Here is a 19,678-nt window from a genome sequence, read left to right as displayed (position 1 = left end):
ATGTATATTGCTATCCTAATTATTTTAAAACCAATATAATAATCACAAAAATTTACAATACAATCGAATCAAACTGTAATACATATACACGTATACAAAAAGTATTTGCATATATATATATATTTTCTTTTTATCAGATACTGAAATTTAATTTAACTTAACTCCTTTTTTTTTTTTTGGATACAATAAATAGAACACGTGCAAATACTTATTGTTCCTCACTGTACATAGTTTTATGGTTGGAATTCGCAATTGCTCTGCCGCATAGTTCTACGACACAAGAGAACAGTAACTCGGCCGACGTTGGCACGAATAATGGAATAGGTTAAAGAGGCATCCAAGGCCCAAGAGGACTGAATCGTCTCGAATCAACTCTGTTTCCAGACCGTAACGTCTTTATACGAGTCGGTGGTGCCGCCATCGGAGAAATGCATAAACTACGTGAAAAGCGTTGAGGATTCGAGAACGGAGGAAAAGATCGTGACGCCGAAATCGGACATCGTGAACGACGTGGTCGAGGCGGAGACGCATCTCACCGTTCTAGAGCCGGAAGAGGGCCTCGCCGACACGGTCGCGGAGAACGCTGCGGAATTGTCGGAGGCTGTGCTGGAAGAGAAGCAGGAACGGGAGATCCCGGTCGAGGTCGAGATCGTGGAATTGACTACCAGCGTGAAAGAGACCCTCCAGTTTCCGGAAATCGAGGAGATACCGGACTCTGGGAAGACGAGCGAGGTCGGTGAGGTGGGTTCCTGTCTTTCTTTTTCGTTTCTATTCCATTCTTTCGCGCAATCAACAATTTCGATCTTATATTTCTCGTAACAGTCGCGATTCCAAATCTTTGTGAATTTTTAAATTTAACACGGAGTTTCGAAAAGTAGAAGCTTGAAAGATTACTAGAAATCATATGAATTTTTATCTGGAGGAGTTGAACGTCAAACGTTTCTTTATATTAAGAAAATGTTGTTCAATAAAGCGTTACAAACACGCGAAAAAACGATACGTAGATTCATCGATTCGCGTCGATAGGATTGGAAAAAAAAAAAAAAAAACGCTTAATTGCTGCCATTTTTCACAGCAATTAAGGATTAAAAACCGAGCACGGGAGAAACGATTCCTGTTGCGATGAAGCACGGGCAATCGAGATTAACGAGAATTCGCTTTATATCGTCCGTGTCATACTTCTCGCCGCCACATGTGGAAGACTAATGACTGCACACTGGACGCACACGCGTGCAGTATACACATTAATGCATTCACCAGAGTTCACGGTATATACGTTCCTCGTTTTAAAACAGCGCCAGTCGAGCGGCCGGCTACGTGTGTGTTACACGACCGTTCGTTAATCAACAATTTCCGGAAACTTTGGGACGATCCACGTAGTAACTAAATACCAATTAACGATGGTGTGAATCAGGCTGCTCTTTTGCAACCGTGTCAACGTGTCGCGGATGAGTGGTCGCTAATTTAACGATCGTGATTTCGAACGAGAGAGCCCAAAAAAATTTTATCGATTACTTGCACGGTGTTCCATTATTTTATTTTGTTCAAAGTGTTGCGCGATACGAATCGATCAATTTGTCAAATTAATTCGCCACCTTCAATCAATCTTTACCAAACATTAAACGAAACCGCTTTCTAACCACGATTCTCAACGATCCTTTACCAATTAAATTTTATCGTTTATTATACAAGATTCGTCACGAAATTTTAAGAAAGAAGAATATACAAAACGTGTATAACCAGTCGAGCCGAAGTCGTATTTTTCAAATGCCCTATGTGCTATTACAAGATTCACGGATAAGAATCACGAAGACAGAAGTATATGCGAAATAAACGGGAAAGCCGATCCCGACAACCGCGTTATCCCATTCCCGTTTGAGCGGCGAGCGTTCACCCAATGCTAACGAGCATTGTCTTTTTCAGACGGAGGATATCGTGGTGGAGCACATCGACCTGATACGCGAGGCAAAGGAGTTGCCTCACCAGACCCGTTCCAAAATAGGCAACCGTCAGACGGTCACGTCGACCGGCTCGGCCGACGACGACTCGGAGAGCAACACCGACACCGACAGTTACCCGGAGGAGCAGCCCACCTACACCAAGCTCGAGGAGATCGATCTCCTCTCGAGCATCGGCCGTGATATCGGCCTCGATCTCGAGAAGTACGTGCAACCGGTGCCGGACGTGGTCGCGATGGAAGCTGTGGACCCGCTCCACGCCTCCTCCAGATCCTCCTCCTCCTCCTCTATGATGAAGGACACCATCGAGGACACGAACAAGCTGATGGATCGCGATCTTCCCGAGGCCTCGAGCGCCGACACGAGGAAGAAGGAGAAGATGGCCAGGAATCAGGCGAAACGCAGACAGCAACAGCAACAGCAACAGCAACAGTTGCAGCAGTTGAGGGCGGCGAACGCTCAGAGGCGGCCCGACAAGAGGAGAGCCGACGCCGACAATGGACCAGGTATATGTTCCAGCCATACAGTTGTTTGTGTGCGTGTGCGCGCGCGTGAGAGTCGGGATAAGGAAGATTTGATTTTTATCGACCAGACTGTTCATACGGGAGGGTTCAGAAGAATTGGCATGACAGTCACATTCCCTGAGAATAATACTTGTGCAGTTGAAAAATCCTCTTTATCGTTTTTTTTAATCGAGGGAATGGTAAACTATCGAAGGTATTGATCCAAGTCGATTGATCAAGTCATTTTTCACAGGGAATGCGATTTGCATTGATCGATCGACCCTCTTTCGATATATTGGGAGACAAAAAATTTGGAATTTGTTGGATTACACGATCGTGAGAATAATAATTAAAAATATTGTTATTATATAGTCGTTAAATTGCTCGTCGAAACGAAACTTTGATGCAAACTTTTTACGCTCGTTAAAACGTCACGAAGATAAAGAAAAATCTTCCGGTACTTCCGGTACTCGTGTGCTCTTTGCACCATGTGTGATTAATTCTGGTTTCTCAACAGAAGTGAAATTTCACGGTGCAAGAGCATGGAATAAAACAAGCGTGGAACCCGTATCTCGATTTTTACGCAACCAGACACACACAGAGACAGAGACAGAGATACAGAGAAAGAGAGAGAGAGAGAGAGAGGGAAAAAAGAGGCGTAATCAGAATCAAATTTTCTTGTCGTTTTTCACGCAGGAAGCCAGCACGATTAGCGTAATCTCTAGGACAATAAAAGCACCTCGACTATATCTATTATACGTGACACGATGCCTTTCACGATGCCTTCTCATTTACGCTTCTTCCTCCCGAGTATTCTCATGCTCGTCCCCCTTCAAATTTCACACGGTGTACACGAGTAAAATCAGCAATATTACCGTGCAATATTCATCGTGTTGCGAATCTGAAAGAAAATTTCAATTACAATTATCAAGGAAAGTAAAAGTGAAGAAGTAATAAGTGACGAGTGGTTTGGAAAGTTGCCAGACAAAAGTTTCCACGATGTCTTTTTTTTTCTTTTTTTTTTTTTCCCTATTTCGATCGTTACTCGATTTCGGTTATCGCTTTTAATTGCGCGCTATTATCGTAACGATACACGTATTTAAAGTTAATACCTCAATTTGTGATTTCTTTTCCATGGAAGGCGGCTTCGATGTCTACAATATCGAAACAGCGATGCCGAAAATCGATCTGGACGCGATCGAATCTCATTTAAGAGCTGCACGCGAAGAGGAACGACGGGTGAGTGAATATTTTTATACATATATATATAATATAATTGTACACAACATCGTACCTGGTAACTTCTTTACTCCAAGATTGATCGGAATAATTTCTTCGAGCAGTTTCTGCGTATAAAAAAAAAAAANAAAAAAAAAAAAAAAAAGAAGGAAACTTCCTCGTAACTCGAGGAATCTTTCATCTCGCTGTGAAAATATTAAATTTTTATTTCATATCGCATTATCGCGCAATGTTTTCATAGAAATGCAGATGTTTAAAGAAATACTTGGTGGGTGTGTGTTTGAGCAATGTTTGTCGAGATGGATGCAATGTTTACGCATGATGACGTAATTCAAACGTAGGTCAACCTACGATCTTTCTCTCAAATTCGATTTTTTTTAATCGACGAGATCCAGAAAACTCATATAAATTTCGAAAGAACTTATGCTATATACTACTATACATATCCGATCATTGACACACGAAACGAGATACAAAACAACGCACGTTATCTCCACGAAGCTATTTTTATCATTCGCGTTAACGATATCGAAAAATGGAAGAAGAAGGGGAGAAGGGTATGTGACGATAAATATCGATATTAAAGTAATAATGAATAAGAAAAAAAGAAAAGAGATACCGAAATGAGGATCAGGATTAAAGGATCCAGCATGGGAATTATCCATCATAATTCTTGTAAACATGATCGTTAAGCGAATGGAAAATTCGCGGGAACGTGTGTTGCGCGAGCAAAAGGTGGGGAAACGTAATTGCGCCGCTCGAGGGAAGGAAAATAATTAGCGGGAGGGACGAGGAGGGAGAGGGAGAGAAAAAAGTAACAATTTCGCGTCCAGATGGCCGATGTTCTCACGGATAAAAAAAAAAACGGTGCAATAAAAATTGAATGAACGTTCGCGCGAAGAGACGAGATTGAATCGGTTTCGTCCGAAGGCCGAGATATAACCGTGTTTAATCATAAACGTTGCCTGATAAACTCTCGCTCGATCGCTTCGAATAAAATCGTAAAGGATGCGGTGGGCGCGCGCGCGCGTGTGTGTGTGTGTGCGCGCGCGCGCGCTTAGACGAGAGAAACATCGATCCAGAGCGAAAAACTGGCTGAAAAATTGAAGAAAAAAATTTCGTTGGTCGATTAATTTAAAGTTAAAAGATGAATTTTATTTCGCTTGAGATTCGCGCAATTCTCAAAATTAGAATTATATCACCGATGTATATATTCCTCCATTCCACCTCGAAATATATCTAATATATTTTCGCTCTCGAAAAGATCCTCTTTAACTTTTAACCGTGAAAAAAGTTTCTTCGAACTTCAATTAACCCAATTAATCTAGAGAGATGGAAGAAAAACGAGAGATTCGTTCTCCTTTTTTTTTTCGGGAACGACGAGGCTTCACGCATCGATTCCAATTACGTCAACGTTGAATAACAAAAATCGGGGATCCCGTTTAATTTAACCCAGTTTTTCGCATTTCGAGAAGAAGGAGAAGGAGGAGAATCGGATTCGATGAGAGGGGAGGGAAGAAAAAAAAAAAAAACAAAGAAAATGGAACTTTTTTCACAGAAATAGTTTCAGTGCCGTCAGGTTAGACACGAGGAGAGAGGGGAGAAAAATGCCGCGAACATTTTCACGACGAGACGTTTCGCGCGGATATTTTCTGGATTATTGACATGGAAAATAAGGTCGATGAGGCTTAGAACCCCGTTTCAGGGTCCCGATAGCGAGAGTCGTCTCGTTAAACGGACAGACGATCCATATTCGTGGACTGTGCAGCGTGCCATTGTATGGAAAATAGGGGAACAGGAAACGGATGTCGCCACGGGGGGACGATCGATGCAACCGTCAGATAGAGCGTGGCATAATTCGGCGCGTAAAAAATTTTAAAGAGGGGAAAGAGAGGGGGAGGGGAGGGAGTGAAGAGAGCTTAAACGCGCGCGCGATGGAAAAGGAAGATTGAAACGAAGATGGAGGTAACGCGAATTTAAATCGAAATACTGGGAATGGAGGTGACACAGAGTTCGAGACATCGTGCGGGTAAAATAAATTTGCAACGATCCATCATTTAACATAACCATAGAAAGAACATTCTTTCTTCCATTCATCGCAGACGCAAGAATATTTTTATTTTTATCGCTTATTCGTGAACCAGTTTTCGTTTCGAAAGAGCGCGGCTAACTCGACGACGACTCTAACATCTCGAGATAACGTATCATTGCACCTTTAAAAGCAGAGCCGTAACCGTGGGTCAAAAGATTCGCATGAGCAGTCAAGCGAGACGCTTTGCGTACGACCTATAGAGAGAGAGAGAGAGAGGGAAAGATACGCCATCTTCAGCTCTACGTCAATTTTAAGACCCGTTTCCAAAGGTATTTTTACGAACGAAGATTGCCAGAGGGGCAATTACGAGGTTCGACAATGACGAGCAAAGCTTTTCAAAGAGTTTACGAGAAATAAGATTTCCGTAAACTTATCCATTTTCTCGATTTTTGCTACAATTTTTTTCGTTTACCTACGCTCGTGAAAGTTTAATAAAGCGGAGAAGTTTCTAAACCCAGGCGGAAAATTTCATTAGGATGATTCTCGAAAGTTTGCGAATTTCGAATCATTACTTTCCAAACTGGCATTCGAGTTATTAATTAAATTGATAATAATAATAATAATACCAACGAGCAACAACGAAAAGAAAAACTACGAATCCTTCGTTTCGTATCTTCCAAGTATCAAATACCCACGTACGAAGACTTTAATAAACAATTTACATGCTTTTCAATCGAACGCGCGCGCGCGCACAAACACAACGCTCCATTCTCCATAGAAAGTCGAAACTCGTTCGAAGATCGAAATCGACTATAATTGGGCGAGAAACAAGATGAGAACGTTTTCCTCCGTGGAGCAAACGCGGTGGCTCGCGCGTCGAACGAAAACCTTAACCACTTTCACCGAACACCGTGAAAACCCGAGCTAGACCAGCCTCCAGTAGACGGTTAATAGCACCGGCTCCACCACCTCCTTCGTGCAAACCTTACCGGAAGATCGGTTCGCCGCTCACTTGACTCACTTTATACCAGTCTCGTGTTGTTCTCGTCTCAAGCGAGTCTCCCGTAGCAAAAACTCCGTCGCTGCCTCGTTCGTCATTTATTTCCGTTTCTGCGGAAGGAAGAAAACAGAGAGAAAGAGAGAGAGAGAGAGGAGGACAAAATCTCGAATAATAATTGATCGAAAGTCGATCGACGACGACTCGACTCGTGGTGGACGAAAGCGAGCGAAATCTTATTAAATTGTAAGGATTTATAATTAATCAAACTGGACACAACTTGGATTGAATTTGGAGGATGCGGTTTGTTCGTTGGAACTGTTCGTTCGGATTCAATTGGATTTAATCGCGAGAAGGAGCGACTTATGGTGAGGATATAACGCGCAAAATCTCTCATGGATCATCGACGAGGATGAAATCTCGTCATCGATAATAAATTAAATCGAAAGTTGATCGTCGACCACGAAAGCTTATTAAATTGTAACGATTCAATTGTCAAACTTGACGCAAACTCGATTGGATTAACTTGGAGAAATTTTTCGAAATCCGTCCGGATTTAATTGGATTCAATCGCGAGAAGGAGCGACTTATGGTGAGGATATAACGCGCAAAATCTCTCATGGATCATCGTACGAGGATAAAATCTCATCGATAATAAATTAAATCGAAAGTTGATCGTCGACGACGAAAGCGAACGAAAGCTTATTAAATTAACGATTCAATTGTCAAACTGGACTCAAACTCGATTGGATTACCTTGGAGGAATTTTTCGAGATTTAATTGGATTCAATCGCGAGAAGGAGCGACTTATGGTGATATAGCGCGCAAAATCTCTCATGGATCATCGTACGAGGATAAAATCTCATCGATAATAAATTAAATCGAAAGTTGATCGTCGACGACGAAAGCGAGCGAAAGCTTATTAAATTAACTATTCAATTGTCAAACTTGACGCAAACTGGACTCAAACTCGATTGGATTACCTTGGAGGAATTTTTCCAGATTTAATTGGATTCAATCGAGAGAAGGAGCGACTTATGGTGCGGATAATCGATATAGCGCGTAAAATCTCTCGATCGTCGAGCAATTCGATCTTCTTCCCGAGCGTCGATTATTTGTTCGATGTTTCGTCACCGTTTGCGGTTTCAGTTCTATCCAGGGTCAAAGGAGACATCGATATTCTCGCCGATTGAATAACAACGTACTATCTCTTCTGTGCAACAATTCGGTATCTCTTCTTTTTTTTTTTAGTGTCGCGAACTGACTCGATCCGTGCGATTTAATGCGCGATTTTTGCTCGAGAGAGAGAAGATCTTCGATTTTCTCGGAAGGAAGGAAAAAAGGAAGGTAATGTTGATGAATCGTTGATGAAAATCGGTGAATGGACGCTCGGTTTTAAAGAAGAGGATTCGTAATTAAATCGTATTTCCGTCTCTCGTGTTTGCGTCATACACGCGAGTTGTCTTCTGCGTGTGTTTTACTAATTAAGGGGACGCCGCATAATCTTTATTGGGGTGAACGAACTCGTCGTAGATCTTGTAGATTCGCTCGTAGTTCTTTTTTCCCTGAAAAAAAAAAGAATTAATCTTAATTAATTCGATGTTAATTAAGTAATTATAAACACAATAATTTCCTCTTAACGAATATTCTAATGATTCCTTTTTCAATTTTATACAATTGAAATTATTATATTATATATGTTCAAGTAAATATTATTAAATATATCTTAATCCTTTATTTCGATAAATAAACAGAAGATGAAACACGGGGAAATAATTGCAAAAGAATCGATGATCCAAAAACGCTGGTTAGAAAACGCTATATAAGGAAAGAAACAATGAAACAATCAAGACACCTGTTCCTAAATTACTCTTTTCCTGGGTGAAGTGGAAGGAGAAATCAGCATTGTGTTACGAATTGATGGAAAGTGGGTGGTCGTACTCGAAAAACTCGACTTTTTATTCCATCCGAAGAAGAAGAAGAAGAAGAAATCATTCGATGAACTTTCTTTTCTTTTTTTCTTGAAAGAAGCAAAGCTTATCGCGCGATATCTTGTGATGCGCGAAGAAACAAACGCAACAACTCGTTCTCTCGACACACGTCCATCCTCTCCAACACACGCGCGCCTTCTCGAATCGATGATTTACACGCTCATCAAATTGTGAAACTTTTCGTTTGCATCGTTCGATGACGTTCGACGAAGAAGAGACTTTGCGAACAAAGCGAAGAGAAAGTGTGCGTGCCGTTATTTTGCATGGATAGACGAGTGTAATCGTCGAAGAAGAAAAGAACGTGGGAAGAATTAGAGCAAATCTTGGAAACATGGGTAGCAGCAACAAGGCGAGGAAACATTACAAAAAGGATTCCAGATTCGTCACGGATCTGTACACATTCACATACGATGACTTCGATCTTGTAAGGTTTAAATGGAACGTGAATACAACGGAATGGCGACAGAGTATTTCCCGTTCTAGTTAATCAAACGGTTGATTACTTTTACTAAGTTGCATGATGAAGCAAGTTTCTCTAAAAGTTAAGAAACGAACCAATAAATTATTGCTCGTTGATGCACGTACCCCCTTACATTTAATTTCCTTAATTTCAATTTATTTATCTGACAGGAAATCTGAAAAAAATATAATAAACGAAACGATTAATTCGTTTCTTAATTTTTGTAATTATAAGTATATCTCAAATAATTAAGAAACAGGATTTCTTTCGATGCTGGAAGATGATAGAAGAACAATGAAGGCATTGTTTCACCGATGCCTGATCGATAAATCGTTCCTTGCAAAGAAGATCAATGGCCGAAAAACTCTTTCAATCAGAAAGGGAATGAGAGGGAGAAGAGGAAAGTGGGTCGAACCGTACAGATGTTAAGGAAACTGATTTTGATAATCGCGCGCCTCAGTCAATCACAATTGCGAGGAAAGGAAAAAAAAGTGTACATTCCGTACACAAGAATTCCATTGAAACTGGATGGGAAGAATGTAACGAATAATTTGTTGAAATTGTTCTTTTCCTTCGTACAAAGAATCGTTCGTTCGTACGTGGAATGCTCTCTTGATAACAACAGTCTCCACAGAATGTCTTCCATATAGATATAGATATTTCCATACAGATATTTTAAGCCAATCCGAACTTAACCTTGACGGTTCGACGAGCTCCTTCCAATTCGCTTGATCGTTTAATCGTTGAATTTGTAGGCGAAGCGTGCGATGAACGGAATATCGAAAGCTTAATAGATCGAGCGCGTGTTTAGAATTGCAAATTAATTAAATTTTTGCAAGCGTAGAATTTCGAAAGCTTCGAAAGATTATTTGTTCGCGACGAAACAGTTTGTAGAAAGATAGATCTCTGTCGCCATTCCCTTGATCACGTGAGTCACGCTTTATTACGCGAATCGACGTATCTAATCGAGCGTATCGAAACCTGGCTTTCGTTTCTGGGGCATCAGGACGACGATAAAGAGATCGCGAAGGAACGGCCAAATTTCGAGGGAACGATCTCGTCGCTCCGGAAGACTGGCGGGACGAAGGAGCCTGAAAGGGAAGATCTTGTCACGCGATTCGATAGAGTGGTGCGGGGAGATCCGGATGAGGCTTTTCAGGTGTGACTTCCGGTTATGATCCTATGGAATTCCAAAGAACTTGGAATCCTTTCCGAGAGGAAATATTAAAACGAGATTTTAGATCGTTTAGATCAATGAATAATTTTTTTCTTTTTTTTTTTTTCTTTCGTCAAGTTGAAAGAAAGAAATTGATTCAAAAGTCTGCTTGCCAAAAGGGAGAGCCAAAATATATACCGATCGTATACTTTTTGCCAAAAGTTTAGTTTCTTGCCAAAATAAAGATTCAATTTTTATTGGCAGGATAAAAGTTTGAGACTTTCTTTTTTTTTTTTTTTATTTTCGAATCCTTGCCAAAAGTATTTTAATATATTTATTTTCGTGAAGATATACCATAACTTGTTCCCGCCCGGAAGAAATTCTATTTCGTAATATTATTTTATTGTTGGTGCAAAATCTATAAAACCAATTTTACGAAAACAACGTAAAGCCAATAGTAAATTTTCCAATTCCAAACACCTCCACAACCACCACACCTTCCTTCATTCCCAATACCATTGTTCTAATCCAATCCATTCTGTTTCGGTTCAAATAATCCAATCACTTTACTCCTCTCTACCTCCATCATATAAGGGGGAGGGGGGCCAATAGAAATTATTGATGAAGAAGAAGAAGAAAAAAAAAAAAAAAGGAGCCAGCAACGATCGAAGCAAGAAATTCCTCGCTCCCCTCGATTAATCAATGGCTCATCATCACCTCAATTACGCAAATACGTAAGATGTCGTCAATCTCATTAATTGTCTCACTCCCACGCGACAGTGTACAGAGTCTACAGTTTTAGGGAGGAGAGGGGCGGGAGTCGGAAGGAAGGGGAAGAAGATTAAAGACATCGAGGGGGTTTCCACCCCCTCCCCCTTCCGTTGGCGTGTAACGAGCGATGATCACACCTCAGATTTCTCTGTCTGTTCACAGCGACGAAACGATCGTGAAGAGATACGAAGGAGGTTGGCCATGGGTCCAGACGCCGAAGACTTGCGCGCTGAACGCGGAAGAAAGCCGAGCCTTCAGTCGCGGCTTCAGAGCGGTCGGTATCACTCCGAATATACCACCACTTTTTCCACGATCATATGCCTCCCTCGTGAATGAAATTTCCATTTCGTCGCTTATCTTTCGAAAAGTGGAGGCGTCGATTTACGAGAGAAAAGTTATCGATCGATAACGTAGTGAAATAAGTTTCATGTTCCGTTTTTCTTGAAGTTTATTCCTGGGTGGAATGAAATTGTAACGAAGCGAGTGAGTGATTTTTAGATTTAGTAAATAGAGAGGGAATATTTCTTTTCTTCGAGGAATCGTTGCTGCTCGATTCGACTCGGTTTCGAATTGAACGGTGATTGCAAATTGTTGTGCAATGTACCATAAAACTTTCGATTATCGAGAGATTGAAACGAACGATGGTCGATCGTTGACTTGTATTCTTATTTTGCTCGTCGCTTTCTTAATCCCTTTTTCATTCGATGGAGCTAATAACGAAATAAATTTGAATCGCTTTTTTTTTTTTGAATCAGTTTCGATTGATGATCGATAGGTTTTTTAATACAATTGCAAAAGGAAATCTTTTTAAATCTTGTTGTTTTCGATTTACCTTTTATCATCATTAACGAAGATCATTCCTTTCTTTCAGGGATGAACCTTCAAATCTGCTTCATGAACGAAACACCCTCGGACACGGAATCCCCGTGTTCGGAGACCGACTCGTCCCCAGGATCCACGCCGACCTCGCTCAACTCGAAGCAACCGCAGAAACAGCAAACGCCGATCAGACCTCAGGTGCTCAGCCTTCCACCTTTGAGGCTGGACACAGGCTCGAATTCAGCCCCGATCGACGAGGCCGATTTCTTCGCCAGACAGGCGAGATTGCAAACCGAGGCACGAATGGCCTTGGCTCAGGCCAAAGAAATGGCCCACATGCAGATGGAAGTGGAGAGGCAAAGGCTGAAACAGAGTCCCATCACCGAGATGGTGCGATCCAGCCTCGAAAAAGTGAGCCATACATCTTCATTCTCTTGTAATTTTTTTTAAATTTTACTTCCCCATCTCCATTTATTTCAAATAACATATAACGATCTTCATCGATTAAACTGTCGAAATTGAAGCAAGAATTCGATTCAGTAAAACGAATATTAAATTTATCTCTCACGAAAAGGGATGAAAATATTTTTTAAAAATTTAAAATCTTTATAAAAGTTGTTCGCATCTCCATTATTTCAAATAATATATACGTGCGTAAAACGATCTTAAGCTCTCGAAATTGAACGAAGAATTCGATTCGAACGTTATTTATTCTATCCTCGCGAAAAGGAAGAGGATGGAAATATTTTTTAAAAATTTAGAATCTTTATGAAAGATCGAAACATATAATTTTTCGCATCTCCATCATTTCAAATAATATATATATGTGCATAAAACGATCTTCACCGATTATTAAACTCTCGAAATTGAAGGAAGAACTCGATTCAATAGGAGGAATAATAATAATTTTTCGCGCGGAAAGGGGGAAGAGAGAGAGAGAGAGAAATATTAAGCTTTATGCTTTCCCCCCAGGTTGGCGTTCAGCTCGGCGAGGATAGGCGCAGATTGTCACGAGTACTTTTAACGGAGCTAAACGTCGCCCAGCTTCAAGTGGTGGCGAACGACTTGCACGCGAGAATCGCAGCTCTGAACGAGGCGCTCGTCGAGGGACTTTTGAGAAGGGACGATTTGCACATGGAACAAGATTCGATGCTCGTCGACGTCGAAGATCTCACCAGATATCTGTAAGTTTTTCGTCTCGCGCGACTTTTAATCTCGTTCTCTCTCTCTCTCTCTCTCTCTCTTTCTTTTTTCTTCTTTTTTTCCTTTCTCTCGCACTTTTATTTCTCGAGCAATCGTGCACAATCTCCTAGAAGCAATTAAGGTTGCTTAAAGAAGAGAAAAAAGAAAAGCATGGCCGTGAAAGGACGCATGGCCTATTTTTCTGAATGCAAAGTGGAACAAGAACCCTTGGGGAAAAAAGGACCAACGCTTTCGCGTACCGAAACCGCATTTCTTCTTTTCCCCTCCCTTCTTTTCGCCTCCTGCACCGTTTTATTTGCGAAATTACCCGTCTTCCTTACCGAAATATATAGCACGATAACTGGTTGGCGTGTTACATCAAAAATTAAGGAGAAAGATTTAAATCCGAGATTAGAGGTGTGAACGTAGGAAATTGTATGATTTAAGAACGTTAAAAAAATTTTTTTCTACTTTTTTCCTTGATTAATCGTTATATCAGTTGGGATCAGTTGTTGAGATAAGTAAATGTTGGCCTCTGTAATTCCAGAGACCAAAAGTTTTAAAAGTTAATTTTAGAAACTTTTAACAGTTTATTACCGTTCTTCGAATACAGCTCTCGATACCTCGATCGATTGCATCTCTTCAACACGTTTCTTTCAAATTTAATTTAACGACATTAAACGCTTTTCGAGCAATCATCAAGTAGCGTGCAAAAGGCTTCTTTAGGGACTAATTTATATAAAAGATCATTTCTCGTTATTTTTTTTTTTTTTTACGTTTATCTAAAATATGTTTATAAATATCGAACAAGACGAATAATATCGTCAAATAATTTGCGAAAATCGATATATTAATTCCTGCATTCCAATTCATTCTAATAAATCCATTCGATTAATCCTAATTTAATTTCGAAATCGGTGGAAATTCGGAGAGAACGTTTCAAGCGATACACGAGAAAATAACAACTTGAGCAAAAGTGTTTCAAATCGTTCGAAATAAATTTACGTAACGTAATAAATCCGAAAGCTCGAAGAAGCTTGTCAATCGCTTGTCCTTCCTCTCACCCGCTTACTCGCGGCCATCCAATTCGCTGTTAACACTGTTAACAACTGTGACTCAACTTAGCTTGTGTATTCTTTTCTTTTTCTCTCTCTCTCTCTCTCTCTCTCTCTCTCTCTCTCTCTTTTTCTCTCTCTTTTCTTAACAATACTAACTAATCTCCCGGGCAAACTATGACAAACGTTATATTTTCCGGCCTGTCGCGCTAATAAACAGCTTCTGCTGCGTTCACATGCACAGAGGTGCCAAGCAGGAGTCGTTGAAGAAGAAGCAGAGCGCGAGGGAGCAGCAGCAGCAGCAGCAGCAGCAGTGCACAGGGAGCAGAAGTCATCAGCAGGCCAACTCGGGTCAGAACAAATCGTCGATCAAGCCAAAGCTGACGCACCGTGGCCTGGTCTCGTTGGTGAGGAAATAATGCCTCGCCACGAGACTGCGTGGTCTCGTCGGAAATTAAGCGGGAAGGTAGCGAACAGCACCGAGAGGACGCGAGCAAGTATATATATTACTTAAGATCTGCTCGATTCGATCTGCCGAACTCTCGCCCCGTGGTCGAGGAATGTCAGATTTATTCGGTCGAATTCGAGTTGAACAATTCGGTTCCGGTATTCTGGGACCCCCTCCCTCTCGAGAGGAAGGGAACGAGATTTATTCGGACGAAAAGAGATTATTATTCCAAAGGAAATGCAAATATCTTGCAAATCTTTCGAGCCAACGGTAAGAGAAAATCGAGTAATCTTCGTCTTGTCTTCGCGTGGGAAAAAAGAAAAGGGAAAAAAAAAAAAAAAAAATGGAGCAATATTCCGCCTCTACTACGGAGCAGATACAATCGTTTTTTCTCCCCCACTTTTAGACGGGGGGTTCAAAAATATACATACATAACGTACACGCAGCGAAGAATCCTCTTTCTTCCTGCTCGGTTGTTCGACAGGGAAGAAGGGGATCTTTTTCCAAAAGTTTTTACAGCTTCGTCGTTATCAAGATGGAAAGTAGAGTAATAATAACGTAAGCGTACGTGTGCTCACGTTCATGTGTATTAGGACATGCGTATTGGTTGTGGAGGATGAGACAAATCGATGGGATTATTATTAAGGAATTATCGAAAGGTTTTGAGATTATCATCACCCGTTCAAAAAGTCGGATATTATAAAAGATTCGTATACGTTCTGAAATTTCTTCTTATCTATATATATATATATATATATATCTATAGTTTCGCCTTTTTTACTGAGCTGTCTTGTAAATAATTTTTACCAACTTCTATCTATTTAAGATCATTGTCTTGCATGAATGTAAAATTCTAAGATCTATTTGTACGAGAGTAAGACTTAGTGTCTTAATACTTATGAACGAGAGTATACGTGTATATAATATTGAGCTGTTCAAGAAGTTCGCGGTACAATTCTTCTTTTTTTTTTTTTTCTTCTAATTCCAAACAATTGGCACAAATTCTAGAATATTTACTCTTTAATAAAAATTTAATTATTCGCCTAAATTCAGTTGTTCCACGAGCTCGTGGACAAATTCCATTCTCTTCTTAATCGAATACACGGCATAACTTTTTTAGTACAAATCGTTAAAAACGTTCTTACGAACATTCTTGAACAAATCGATACATAGCCGAACAAAGTAGCAACAAGCAACAAGTACCCTTACTCGCCCTCCGATATTAGATCCGATGGGGACGAGTGATGCGACAATATCATAGCAACAATCATTTCGCAACGATAACGTTATCCAATTCAGTAACTTTCCAATAGAATCCGGATTATCAATCTGTGTGAATCGTAAAATATTCTCCAATAAATCAATTATTCTTGATCGTTACTCCCTATAGAAAACTTTAGTTTCCAATATACCAAGTTATTAATAATCATTTTCTAATTGTAATAAATAAATAAAATAACAAAAATAAAAAATAACAATCTAATAAGGAAGAGATTCTAATGACTTAGAGGATGAGAAAATCTTTTCATTGATTTTCGACAATTGAATAATTTCAATTAGAAACGCCATCATTGCTCGCCATCGTCGGATCTTGACAATCCCGATCGAGACGAGATGCGATCGATTCGTCTTGTTGTCTATGTAGCCGATAACTCCCCCCTCCCCCCCCTCCCTCCCCCCCCTCCCTCCCTCCTCCCCCCTTCCGCTCTGATTAAATCTTGCGGCCATGCATGCATGTGTTCCCCCGAGTGTATCGCCTTTATATGATAGCATTGTAAACGGTAGGCCAGATCTCTTCTCTATGTTGTAAATAAACGAAGCGGATCAGCAGCGGAAAGACTCGCGAGAGATTCGCGAGTCTTCAAACTGCACGCGTTCTTCCGTCGCCAAGCATACGCAAAAAATGGTTCTTTGTTCTCTCCACAGTCGATGATGTCTCTCTTTCTCTCTCTTTCGACGTCTTCTGATCCTGAAAACAAATCGATCGCTCTAATAATTCTTTATAACCACGATATTTTGACGACGATATAACGAAACGAGATCGTTAACAGTGATTGTGATCTTCGATCTCTGAATTTCATAAAAACGTGATACGATTGAAAGAAAAATCATTATTCAATTGAAATATTTATATATATATATATATATATATATATATATATATACTGTTAAATGAAAGAGATATTGGAAAGAGATTTGAATCGCATGGAAAAAATGATGTACATATAAAAATTTTGAAGATGAAAACATATGAATATAGACAGGGCGTTATAAAGGATTAACGAATAATCGATTCGTACCTGATGGAACGAACAGGAATCACGATGGAACGACGTCGATGCGTGTGATTTTTTTTCAAGTTGATTGGATCCTTGCCTTGGATATACAATCGATTCACCGAAATCCTGTTGAAAAAAAGAAAATCTCCTCCCTTTCGTGCTTGATTGGATTTCGTCCCGTTTCAATCCGTGCATCGATACAAAATAGAATGAAAAATCGATGGAGGGAAGAAAGGAAGAGAAAAATTGATAATAAAAAGTTCAAAAGTTCTTTTGGAGATCGTGGCGCGTTTCGGTGAGCTCGTTGTATCGAAGAGGAAGATTATTCTTCTTTTTGAACTGTGCCGGTTACGATGAAACAGAGAAGAACACAATTGTAAAGTTCAATTTTATTTATATTATCCATATAGTCAATCCATGATCTTTTTTTTTTTTATTTCTTTTAAAAAAGAGAAACGTTAATGAAACGTAATGTGTAATATCGTAAATTTATTATTTCGTAAGTAAAAAAAAAAAAAAAAAAAAAAAAGAGAAAAAAAAAAACATTCAAAACGAGCAATCTTAGTCGAGCGTTTTTCATTCAGTCGAAGGCATATGCATGTACGATACTTACGTGATCTCACAAAGTTGAGAAAAAGGTCAACGATGCAATATGCAGTAGAGAAAGCGAAAGACAATTACGAATGCCGCAAACGAGATTTTTCTTTAGAATCTTATGTATATGTTATGATCGTCACAAAATGCTTAATCCTCGATCGATAGGATCGTAGATGATCTACAAAAATATAAGTTATGTTAATTTTAAAATAAGAGTACTCAGTTTTGATCGATATCGTGTGTTTTATAATTAAAAATTGTTCCCCGTGACGACATTTATCAATATATTTATAGAAATATAGAATTAAATATCCTACGAATTATTTTAGAGATATGTATAACTCAATTGAGGATTAAGAATACGCGTACGAAATTTTCACATTTTCCCTATTCCATTTCCTCTCAAAATATTCACAATATCATCTTCCTTCGTTTCAATTGAAATTCAACTACGTTGAAATAAGTTGAAATAAATTTTTTAAATCGAAAAATATGCACAAATAGAGATTGATAGAAGATATTTCGATGTTACGATACGATTGTTGTTTTCTTTTTTCCTTTCAAGTTAAATTTCGATATAAAAAAAAAAAATATTACGTATAAATATTACGTAATATTCCTCTTTTATTGCAATATAGGATGATAACGATGAAAATACTATATTTATATTTTAGTAATAATCAATCGAAAGCATGTTTGTAATTGTGTAATCGTGACTTTATTCGTCTTCGAATTATTTAAGATCGTTAGATTTTTAGATATTCAATTGCACGTGAAAAAAAGATGAAATAATTCTTGTTCCGCCCTTTGTAAATTTATTAATATCAAGTCGCACACGACGAAAGAGAACGAAGAACGCGTTACATATCTCTTAAGGATTAAAAAAAAAAAGAAAAAAAAAAAAAAATAAAAAATAAAACAAGACAAAATAAAACGATTTAGTCCACTAACTAGCCATAAAGTTTAATCGAACAGAAACGAAGGACTGAGTTTGATATTTAAAAAAAAAAAAAAAAAAAAAAAAAGAAATAAATAAAACTCCGTTTTCGACCGCCCGTTGAAACAACTTTAGACTTAGCGAAAGCGTAATCAAAAGTATGTTAATCGTGTACTTGAAACGGATTATCCGAGTTTTCCATAAAACTATTCACGTACTGATTTACATGTATTCATACGTAAAAATCTATCCTAAGTAAGTTTATTAAAAAGGACACACATTGTGTATCATCTATCGAATTTCGAAGTTTCTTGATTTCGTACTTACGCTACCCCTTGCGTGAATTACTTAAGAGAGATGCGAAAAATTATTATAAACGAAAAAAATAAACGTCAAAACGTTTGATCTCTGAGAAACACACGCGGCATTATTCATCCCTTTGGAGCGAAAAAAGAAAAAGAAAGATATGAAAATTTCGAATAAATTTTCCCAATTTAAAGAAAATTGTCTTTTTTTTTTTTTAATTTGTTTTAAATTTCTATCAATTTCTTTTTTAATTTTCTAAATTTCTATGATTCTTACTACAATATCTTAGAAAATAAAAAATCATATGTCATTTTCTAAAATATTAGTAATAATAATTATTCATAGAGAAGAAAAAGAAAGAAAATTTTTCGGTTTGAAAGCTTATTATAAAATTTAATATCACATTTCAAACAATATTTCATGAAACTTTAAAATGTAGATAAAGACAAATGTGCGATCTGTTATTAAAATAGAAATATCAAAATATTTCTCTCGTTTACATCGCAATTATTCGCGAAAGTAAAATTTCTAATGATCTAAAAATTTTGAGATGAGGTACATTTACTTTAACGAAGAATAAAAAAAAAGAAAAAAGATGATTATATTCTCAATTTTGAGGGATAATTAAAAAGGTCATCGACATGTTTACGACGTGCAAAAAGATATTTCATTAATTCGAGACATCACCTCGTTTCATCGACATACTATCGAGTTAGCATGAGCCACAGCAATTAACCATCGATCGTTCTAGTTAAAAATTGAATATTCATTACGAAATTAAAAATAGAATTAAAAAAAATCTAAAAGTTCAACAAAAACATAAGCAAACATAAAAGTATTTTCATGCACTATTTCACGAAAATGATATAAAGAAATTTTTCATTTACATAAATAACATAAATTTTTTAAATTCATTTGTGCATAAAAAAAAAGATGAATTAAGTTGTA

At 38.5% G+C, this 19,678-nt stretch overlaps 1 protein-coding gene across 4 annotated transcripts in view; it reads left to right on the top strand.

The window, feature by feature from the left end:
* Positions 1 to 17,419, top strand: part of LOC122715986 — a 31,664-nt gene extending 14,245 nt beyond the window's left edge. For 3 of the 4 annotated variants that reach the window (XM_043938640.1, XM_043938642.1, XM_043938644.1), the window contains 7 exons: positions 385 to 741; positions 1,924 to 2,464; positions 3,603 to 3,700; positions 11,270 to 11,381; positions 11,979 to 12,337; positions 12,899 to 13,110; positions 14,384 to 17,419. In XM_043938640.1, coding sequence (XP_043794575.1) covers positions 385 to 741; positions 1,924 to 2,464; positions 3,603 to 3,700; positions 11,270 to 11,381; positions 11,979 to 12,337; positions 12,899 to 13,110; positions 14,384 to 14,582 — 1,878 coding nt within the window. In that variant the 3' untranslated portion in view covers positions 14,583 to 17,419. The remainder of the gene's footprint in view (positions 1 to 384; positions 742 to 1,923; positions 2,465 to 3,602; positions 3,701 to 11,269; positions 11,382 to 11,978; positions 12,338 to 12,898; positions 13,111 to 14,383) is intronic. The other variant, XM_043938643.1, reaches the window with a different exon arrangement.
* Positions 17,420 to 19,678: the final 2,259 nt, after the last annotated feature.

The sequence above is a fragment of the Apis laboriosa genome, unplaced genomic scaffold, assembly GCF_014066325.1.
Source record: "Apis laboriosa isolate Shangri-la unplaced genomic scaffold, ASM1406632v1 scaffold40_cov151, whole genome shotgun sequence".
In the NCBI taxonomy this organism is placed as follows: domain Eukaryota; kingdom Metazoa; phylum Arthropoda; class Insecta; order Hymenoptera; family Apidae; genus Apis; species Apis laboriosa.
This window is presented reverse-complemented; position numbering and strand designations above follow the sequence as displayed.